We start from the raw sequence: 10,300 nt of genomic DNA, 5'->3' as shown, positions 1-10,300 counted from the left end.
GAGGTTATGAGTCCCCAGGGAAGGCGGCTTGTCAGTCTCTGAAATGCTGGCAAGAAAACCATTTTACAATCTGTTCAAAGTGGCCATTGGTCCCTGCCTGAGCTCTCTCCAGACCCCATCCTTCTAACTAGAGCGCTAAGGTGTTTTGCTCTAACTGCAATGATTTCCTGATTCATTTATACAAAGAGGCACTCTTTCAAATCACACCATTCTCCAGGGACATCCCAAATCATCCTGACAGAGAGGAAGAGAGACGTTGGCAGGTTTCAGCACATTAATAGCAAACGACAAATTAGTAACTATGTTTCTTTAATCTTCAACATTCATAATCACACAAAGTATCACTGATCATTTAAATAACACATGTCAAATAACCTAATGAAAAAACTAGTAAAGCAGAACGTTCAAGGGACTTATCTGGAGCATGTAAAAAACATCTGTAAGTATTGCTGAGCACACAACACATAGAATCACAACAGGCCTTTTGAAGATTTAAACTTTAACCAACAGGGCAAAGTGCTAAGGAGAAAACATACATAAATATATCCATCCTGCTAGCTTGCTCTAGGTAAATTCACCGCAGCTATAAAAAGGTAGTTAAAGTGGCTTTTCACATATAGCCAACAGTTTCTATCATTAACAGCTTGAAGAGGGACGAAGGAGAACTAACTATCTGTTATTTCCAAAACAGAATTGGTAGGGAAATCTAATCTCCTGACTAGCCAACTTGAAAATGGCATACCCACAACTTTGTTACAGAGAAAAATACTTCTCTTTAAAAACCTATACGTGTCAAAGATGGCTGAAAATCTTGTCCATGCTAGGGGAAAACTGAGTGTGGAAACACTTGCATTTTCCTATCTGTGCTGTAAAGAAAATAAAAAGCCAGAGAGCATTTTGGCATTTGCAAAAGGCTGAACTAAGTTCTCAGGCAATAAATTTATGGGGAAACATGACAAGCTCCTCATTAAAGCTATGTGTACATTGGCTGAATTTTATACAAGATTCTTGAATCTTGTGGAAAATTGGGCACGGCTTGACATCTGAACAATGTCCCTGGTTTGTTTGATTTCTAAAGCTTCGGAAAATGTTGCACTTTGGAAATCAAGTAGAGAAGAATAAACACATTCTGAAACAGAGCTCGACTGAATCGGAGTTATTTTTCCATATGTCTCCAAGAGATATTTATTATGTTTATTTCTCTTACAAACACAGTCCTCATGCTAGAAATACTGTGGTGTGCTTTTTCTTTTTCTTTTTGGTGATGAGAAAATAGTACTGTTAAGGCAAATCTTACCCAGCAGCAGGAACCACCTAAGGATGGGCAATTTTCAGTTGGCTTTTCAGAAGCTGGTTGCCATGACAAAGAGCACAATTTATTCCTTAGTCTCTTATCACAGCTACAATCACAGACCATAAAAATTAACAAGGCTTTTTTCCTTTTCCATGTGATTTCCGAGTTCCTCATCCTTACCTGAGGTCTTCTGTTCCCCCAATTAAATAGAATGAATGTCAGTCATCTAGCAATTCAATTAATGCTGATTCAAAATTCCGGCCCAAACCAGAATCTATAATCACAACCTCCTAATCACAGCTCAGCCATGAGAATGAAAAGCAAGCAGGAAATTGCACTAATTACTCAATTAGACTAATACTGTATTTTTAAGCAAGGGCTTATGGGGGTTGTCAGCCCTGACAAAGGACTCTAAAGTCCCCCTCACCTATTGTGTTTCCCAATTGCCTGAGCAAAGCTGTCTTTTTCAAGTGGCTATGATTTCCACCCATCTCATATGGATGGACCCAAATCAGGTGATGGAAATTTACAACTGAGATAGCAACACACAGTCCTCAGTGGTTGTGGTGGCTTCTAGGGGCTCTCAGTACAGGCTTGTACCATGGCCAGGCCATCCTATGGGATCCTTCTGGTGTGAAGGCAGCTGAACCTACCCCTTGATGGCCCCGGGAATCAACTGAAACTGGAGAGAACATTCAGTTAAGTGCAGAGCTTTTCGACAAAATTGCAAAACTAAGTCCAGCTCACAGGCAACGAGCGGCTTCTGAACTCCCAATGGAGCCTGCAGCATGCCGGGCTGAACAAGCCTCAGCCAGCGCCTGTGCTTGGTGTGCGGCCTGTTCGGCCCTGGGGGACAGGGGCCTGCGCCAAGCCCACCTGGAGAATCTTCCAGGAATTCAATAGTGAATGAAAAAAAACTGGTTGGGAGGAACACACCAGCAGATGTGACTGAAGTATTTACAAAACACCACTGGGTATAGACCAAACAAGCTGAACCTTATATATATATATATATGTTTCTTTTTTTAAGGGGTGGAGGTGTCCTTTTTCCCTATCCAGACTCAAAAGGCTTAACTATTCTGTAAACACAGGGAGGACTCTAGAGCCTGTTACACCTCTGGCTTTTGTGGTCATCTGTCAAAGTCCCTTCCCAGCTGGCTGAAGGAAGAGATGGAGACAGAGAGAGGGAGGAGGGCCTATCCCATACCACTGTCTTTCCTCTACTGCACAAAATGACCAACATGGGAAGCTCAGGGTTCTGAGAGGAGGGGAAACATTTATTTGACTACGTGAGACAAAGTCTACTTCCAGGGTTTGCCCTGGATGTGGCCACTGCTGAGTGTGCGAGGGTTGGAGTGGCTGGCAGGGGTCCCGGCTGGCAGGCTCTGACTGGTGCGGGAAGCAGGCACCTTGGAGTCTCTTCCCTGGGAGTTACTCTGGTTCAGTCGGCCTGAAGGGAACAAGATGGGGAGCAGAGATGCAAGAGTGGTTCCAGGCATGATCGGCCAAGTACACTTTTAAGCTAACGAAGTCCGAGTCCACAACCACTTTTAAGCTAATGAAGTCGGTGCAGCATCTACTTTGGGCCAATGATTATCTACTCCTCATCCCTGAGATCAATCTGAAGTTGGGGGATGGAGCAGGGATGGAGGGGAGCCCAGATAGCTGTTCTTTCTTCCTTTCCCTTATCCCCCACTAACCTGGGCAGTCTTTCACTCCTTCCTTAATAGAAAGAGACAGACAGGATGAGGGTGACTAGAAGAGAAAGCAGGGAAGCCATAGGGAAAATAAAAAGACAAAGGAAGGCTCTAGGAAGTGGCTAAAATCTACCCAAAGCAGCAGAAGGAAAGGAACTCCAAGGAGTCAACCCTGATGCTCTGTTCCTTGCTTCTGTTTAAGATACACACTTTAACCACAAGACCCTCTCTTCCATGTCTGTGTTCACTGCCTAATTCTTGTCATTATGAGAAACACCAGGCCCCAGCACCTGCATCACATTCAACAGCCTCTGATATTTTCAGAACCTGAATATAAAGATGAAGCTTTTCGTATAAGGTGATGGTCAAAGCTGCAACTCTCAAGCTTCACAGGAAATAAAGGGCAAAATATCTTACTAGAGGTGTCTGCTGGACCCTGGTTCTCTTCCAGATAATATTCTATCTTTTTTAAGTCTTCTGGGGTGAATCGCCATTTGTTTTCAGCTGGTAAGGTCGGCACTTTGGGGCTGGATCGTTTCCGGGTAGAACCAAGAGGAAGAGCCTGCTGGCAACAGGCTGGCAGGGAACCAGTAACTAGTCCTTCTGGGAATTTCTGAGCTAAGACTTTCAGACCTGGAAACAGATTACCACAAAAAGTAGGATTAACATAGTGGGGCCACACCAGACTTAGAACAAGTCTGTGTCTTTTATTTAATGCAGTATTAAGGGTTGAACTCAGGGCCTTAGAGCCTTGTATTTCTAGGCAGACATTCTACTGTTGAACCATGCCTCCAGCCTTTTGGTTGGTGCTAGTTTTACATGTGTGTGTGTGGTGGGGAGGGAGCTATATATAGATATATAGAGAGATATGTAGTTATATAGTATATATTGTGCCAGTACCAGGGCCTAAACCAGGACCTGTACACTCTCACTTGGCTTTCTTGCTCATGATTGGTGTTCTACCACTTGAACCACACCTCCAACTTAGCTTTATGCTGGTTATTTTGGACTTTTCTGCCTGGGCTGGCTCTGAGTGTCAGTCTTCCAGATACCAGCCTCCTGAGTAGCTACAATCGCAGTCATGAGTCACTGTCACTCAAATTGCTGGTTTGTTAGTTTGTTTTGTGCCAGTCCTGGGGCTTGAATATGGGGCCTGGGTGCTGTCTCTGAGCTCTTTTGCTCAAGGCTAGCACTTTACCACTTGAGCCACAGCTCTACTTCTAGTTTTCTGGTGATTCACTGGAGATAAGAGTCTCATGGAATTTCCTGCCCAGCCTGACTTTGAGTAGCTAGGCTTATAGGTGTGAGCCACCGGGACCCAGCTTATGCTGGTTATTTTTGAAAAAGGATCTTATTTCCTGCCTGCGCATATGCCTGGATCACAATCTACTTTTTTAGGTTTCCTCTCATAGCTGGGATGACAGGTACACATACCATGCCCAACTTCTTTCATTGAGCCATGCTGGCTGGGAACTGTAATCCTCCCTATCTTAACCTCTCACATGTCCAGAATGATACTTGCAAGCCACTGTGCACAGCTACTGGCTCAGAAGGGATCCCCTGCATATACCCAGGACGGCCTTGAACTGTGATACTCCTGATCTCAGCCTCCCAAGTAGCTAGGATCACAAGTGTGAGCCACTGGTGCCCGACTTGGCCTGTGTATCTCCTAATCTTTGGTCATCAAATTGAGCCAACAAGGCCATGAAATCCTGTTTCACCATAAAACAAATTACATCAGAGAGTGTGGATTGTTACATGGGATTCTGAGAATTCCTTTTGCTCAAGTCTTTACTATTCTTACAAAGCCCTGAAGCAATATAGTTAATTTAGGAATTAAAAACATGTTCTAGCTAAGCATAGTGGGACAATCCTATAATTTGAGCACTCAGGAGGCTGAAGGAAGAGTATTATAAGTTTGAGACTAGAGACTAGACCAAGCTAGCAAAGCTCTTTCTCAAAAAACAAAAACTAAAAAAAAAAAAACCTGCAAAACAAAATAAACACAACAAAATTTTACATGGTACACACTTAAAATCCTAGTTACTCAGGAGGTAAAGGTAGGAGGATCATGATCTGAGGTTGGTCTGGGCAAAAGTTCAAGATCCTACCTGAAAAACAAATTAAAGTAGCTAGGTTAATGCCTGTAATCGTAGCCTTTCAGAAGGCTGACACTGGAGGATCCAGGTTTGAAGTCAGTCCAGGCAAGAAAGTCTGTGAGACACATCTCCAATTAACCACCCAAAAGCCAGAAGTGGAGCTGTGGTTTAAGTGGTAGAGTTCTAGTCTTGAGCAAAAAAACTAAGGGACAGCACCCAGGCCCTGAGTTCATGTTCTAAGACCGGCAGAAACAAAAACAAAAGCAAACAAAAAAGCCTAATGAAAGCAAAAGGCATAGGGATGTGACTTGGGAAGCAGAGCACTTGCATATCAAGGCAAGGACCTAAGCTCAAACTTAGGTGCCACCAAAAGATAAAATACAAAACAAAAATAAAACTGCCACAGTCAGAAAAAACCAACCCCACAGCAGACGCTGCTAGAACTAACAGACACTTCACATAACTGGCTCCTTGCAGCCAGTATGGCTTTCTCTCTTTGCTGAGCACTACATTTAGAGCACGGGGCAGAGGAAGCTGATGGGGTGGCTTGAAAGGCTGTGAGCTCAAAGACTCATCTGGGAAGTCCTATGCAGAATGCTGTCTTGCTCACCTCCGGAAAGCATGAACAGGTTTTCAAACCCGCGCTCGCACATGGTGGTGGCTGCCTGGCTGGCCAGCCTCTCATCGTCATCGTACAGAATGATAATCTTGCCGTGGGCGTTTTTCTAAGGGATGAGTTAAGGTTCTAAACACTGAGCTAATGCTTCTAGATTGTAAGACACGGCCCCTTCCCCCCCCCCCCACACCAGCCCCAGGGACATAGAGCTATCTGGCTCATTCACACGAGGATAGAAAATTCAAGGAGCTCATTCTGCCCCATCATACTGGCAGCCACTGGGGTTCTTTGGTAGTGGAAACCATACAAGCTGGTATTCTTTTGTTAATGAATTAGAATTAACACAGTCTAAAATAGCACTAGTTACATACTTTTTCCTCTTTAATTCTTCCATCCTTCCCATCCTGAAAAGTAAAATCCACTTTAAAAATAAATAAGCCGGCACCGGTGGTCATGCTGTAATGCTAACTACTCAGGAGGCTGAGATCTGAGGATCATGGTTCAAAGCCAGCCCGGGCAGGAAAGTCTGTGAGACTAGGTTCATGCCTGGAATCCCAGCCTTTCAGAAGGCTGACATCTGAGGATCCAGGTTTGAAGTCAGTCCAGGCAAGAAAGTCTATGAGACACATCTCCAATTAACCATGAGAAAACCAGAAGTGGCGCTGTGGCTCAAGTGGTAGAAGGCTCACCTTGAACTGAAGAGCTGAGGGACAGTGCCCAGGCCCAGAGTTTAAGCCCCGAAACTGATAAAAAAATAAATAAATAAATAAATAAAATAAATAAGTAAATAAAAAAAAATTCTATGTCCCATGTACCACTAAAAGCCTTCTTTACAATAGTAAAAAAAGGTAAAACCACCAAAACATCCTAAATAAATGATAGTAAATCTGAAGATGAATTACTACAAAGCATCAAAAATGAAATTTACAAAGAACATGGGGAAGTGTGGGAAAAAATCAAGGCATTAAATATATAATAAGACTTCAACTTTGCAGAGAAAAATACTCTTTTTTTTTTTTTTATCGGTCGTGGGGCCTGAACTCTGGGCCTGGGCGCTGTCCCTCAGCTCTTCAGCTCAAGGCTAGCGCTCTACCACTTGAGCCACAGTGCCACTTCCGGCTTTTTTCTTTTTGCTTATGTGGTGCTGAGGAATCGAACCCAGGGCCTTGAGCATGCAAAGCAAGAGCTCTACCACTGAGCCACCTTCCCACAAGAGAAAAATACTCATACACACAGAAATTAGTCTGGAATAAAATGTGCCAATGACATAATAGGACTTGTGTAATGAGGGATTTCCTTTTTCTTTTTTATATTTTTCAGTTTTAATTTTTTTTTTTCTTTTTGGAAGTACTGGGGTTAGAACTCAGAGCTTTGCACTTGCTAGGATGGTGTTCTATCATTAGAATCACATCTCTAGCCCCTTATTTTTCAGTATTTAAATTATCTTCTACTTGCATGTTTTATTTTGTTTGATTTTTGGCGGTTGTGGGGCCTGAACTCTTGGCCTGGGCGCTGTCCCTCAGCTCTTCAGCTCAAGGCTAGCGCTCTACCACTTGAGCCACTTAAGCCACTTCCGTTTTTTTCTGCTTATGTGGTGCTGAGGAATGGAACCCAAGGCTTCATGCATGCAAGGCAAGCAACTCTACCAATAAGCCACCTTCCCAGCCCCTTGTATGGTTTTTCTATGAATGGAAAAAATTAAAATTTTAAGAAGAAGCAAAAAATAAAATAGAAAACATTTGCTTCTTAGATTCTAAGCTTTCTAGAGGAAGAAAAGTCTCAGGACTGACTCTCAACAGATCACAACCCTTAACCTAATGTGTTTTGGCCCCAGGCAGTATAGTTTGGAAGCGTCTGCCTTAACAGGATTCTTAGCAGTTGCTGGGAATTTAGTCTCAAACAGGCTAACCTGATTGGCGTCAAAGGCCTCTCACAGTTTTCTTACCAGGGCAGGAATCACAGTAAGTTTGCCTTTTACAGTTCTTATACCATCCAACTCCTTAAAATACAATGAAGGATACATATTCAAGAATATCATTTGAATAAGGATTCATCGTTCTAGAGAGAGTTGCAATTGGGTAACTGTAGGCTACAACGAGAAGAAAAGTTTATTAGGAAGGCTGTCATTCTCAGTACAACTTGGCCCTTGTTCCTAGCTGGCTTAAAATCTAAGGTCAATATACTTTCAAAATCGGTAGCCATAAACCTAAATAGTTCAGTGAATGAAAGGAAACTGGGCACTCTGAACAAAGCATGAAGGTCCACGTCATTGTTCACATGTCATGCTGGGCCCCTGACCTGCTGGAGGATATCTGCAGGCTCTCTCAGAGTTCATGCTGATGGCAACTCCAGGATTTCTAGGATGGATCTGGAAAACACACATCTTCCCTATCTTCTGTCCCTGGCTGGGGTTAAGCTTACTTGAATGCTAGGCCAGGCTCTGCTCCCAGGAGGCACTCACTTAAAGCCCTTGTTCCCTTACCTCCAATGATGTGGCACTGCTGGTAGGAATCTCTATCACGTACATCTAGCAGCAGGAAGGGGCAGTCAGGGTAAGGCCTGTCTTTGGTGTTTGGCTCTGCTTTCTTCGCTAGACCTTTGTCTAGATCCAGTTCCCCAACACCACTGATAACACTAAAAGGGAAAAAGTCAGCAGAAACTAGTCAGGGGTGAGTGGCTTAAAGGTCAAATGCATTTCTTCAGAATGGGGAGATGAGTGAGTGCTCAATGTCTTTTCAAAAGGCAACTCAAAGGAAAAAGGTAAATGGTTACAGTGTCTCAGTTCTGAGTTCTGCTGAATGCAGAATCCTAGGATTCCTACCCGGGAGGGGACCTGAGTGTCCACACTTACCTTCAGACAATGTGAAGCTAGGTAACTACCTACCAAGCCAAGAGGGTAGAATATAGACACATGTTGCCCGCCAGCAAAGGTCATCACTCAGAGAGGAATAAAATTGATCCAAGAGAAGTTCAACGGGTGTAAGAAAGCAGAACAAAGAATAAAAAAAAAAAGCAAGAAAAAGAATAAGGTTGACAAGACATGAAAAAAAAACCCCAAAGATGTTTATATGTATATGAAACATAATATAAAGTGACAATAATGTTTCATACACAGTCATGTGTCATATAATGATTTTACTGTCAATAATGGAATGCATACATGGTGCTAATTTTATAAAATAATGCTTAGTGATATTGTAGTCATCTTAGTTTGTGTGAGTACTTTCTGTGATGTTCCTAAATTACCTAATGATACATTTCTCAGAATGTCTCATCATTAAGGGATGCATGACAGTACTTATACAATGACCTATTCAATCTGGGCACTGAACTTCAACACTTTCAATGGTATTCTGCACTTACTTCCAATTTACATGTTATAATGTTGAAGTTGGAAAGGCTTTTTATATTTAGTGGCATTCATGTAATGATGAAGGCTTTGGTTAAAATAAAGGATAGTTTTGTTTCTAATGTCATTAAACTACTAACAGTCGTCACCATCATACTATAAAGAAAATATGATGAAAATTACCCAGGGACTGAAAAAAACCAAGAGCTGTGAACAAAATGGCAAGTAATGATAGTACTGTGGAGTAAGGAGATGGCCATTTTCCTAGGACATGTTAACACACATATTCTACATTTACTTCCCAAAACACAAACTCTATGCCATAAAGGTGCCTATTTCATTGAACCAAAGAAGAAAATCTATTTGATATGGAACTGTATCCTCAACGGAAGCTTTGTTAGCCTATCTTTTCTTGAATGCATTTTTATGAGTTCCTTCACAAAAGTAAGGAGGAAAAGCCCACAGTGGTATTGATTGATAGAGCAATTCTTTCTCTAGTAGAATGTAGTTTCTCTGTAGAATTATTTTACTAGTAGAAGGAATAGATTTGTTCTGAAAGCTAGCCCCAGATTTACAATTAAAAGTTTATATGTGTGAAAAAGTGCCACATGGAATGAAGTCCATGGAGTAAGAAGGACAAACCACATGCAGTTTTAGAAGCAATACCAGTCTTCTGGTATTCTCTGCACCTATTCTGTACCAGAGTGTTCTGGGAGGCATTGTGTTTTTCTGAATCTAGACAGGGCAATTATGAATTACAGCAGACAGAAAAGAGAATAAAATTTACACTGTGAGTCAAAAAAATACTACTTGGAAATGTAAGTTCTAATAATGAACTTACCTGTAGAAAGGCTGAGAAGAATGGAACCAGGGAGTGAAAATTAATACTCTTATTAATGTAGTATTATACTGACTCAGTTAAGAATGTTGTGAAACAGATTTAGGAGGTAGCATTTATACAAAGAGGAATGGAAAGGCTGGTACTAACACGTGGAATGTCACTACTGCCATTTCTGGTTTGTTTTTTTTGGGGGTCCGGTTGTGGGGCCTGAACTCTGGGCCTGGGCGCTGTCCCTCAGCTCTTCAGCTCAAGGCTAGCGCTCTACCACTTGAGCCACAGCGCCACTTCCAGCTTTTTTCTTTTTGCTTATGTGGTGCTGAGGAATTGAACCCAGGGCCTCAGGCATGCAAGGCAAGCGCTCTACCACTGAGCCACCTTCCCAGCCCCCATTTCTGTTTTTAAAG

General features: G+C 42.4%; 1 protein-coding gene across 3 annotated transcripts in view; it reads right to left on the bottom strand.

Moving 5' to 3' along the window:
• Positions 1-309: 309 nt before the first annotated feature.
• Cep41 (centrosomal protein 41kDa) overlaps positions 310-10,300 on the bottom strand; it is a 47,086-nt gene continuing 37,095 nt past the window's right edge. For all 3 annotated transcript variants that reach the window (XM_013036430.1, XM_013036432.1, XM_013036431.1), the window contains 5 exons: positions 8,189-8,340; positions 7,728-7,795; positions 5,701-5,815; positions 3,409-3,624; positions 310-2,744 (listed from right to left, as the gene is read on the bottom strand). In XM_013036430.1, coding sequence (XP_012891884.1) covers positions 2,596-2,744; positions 3,409-3,624; positions 5,701-5,815; positions 7,728-7,795; positions 8,189-8,340 — 700 coding nt within the window. In that variant the 3' untranslated portion in view covers positions 310-2,595. The remainder of the gene's footprint in view (positions 2,745-3,408; positions 3,625-5,700; positions 5,816-7,727; positions 7,796-8,188; positions 8,341-10,300) is intronic.

Source organism: Dipodomys ordii, unplaced genomic scaffold (assembly GCF_000151885.1).
Source record: "Dipodomys ordii isolate 6190 unplaced genomic scaffold, Dord_2.0 Scaffold285, whole genome shotgun sequence".
Lineage (NCBI taxonomy): Eukaryota > Metazoa > Chordata > Mammalia > Rodentia > Heteromyidae > Dipodomys > Dipodomys ordii.
This window is presented reverse-complemented; position numbering and strand designations above follow the sequence as displayed.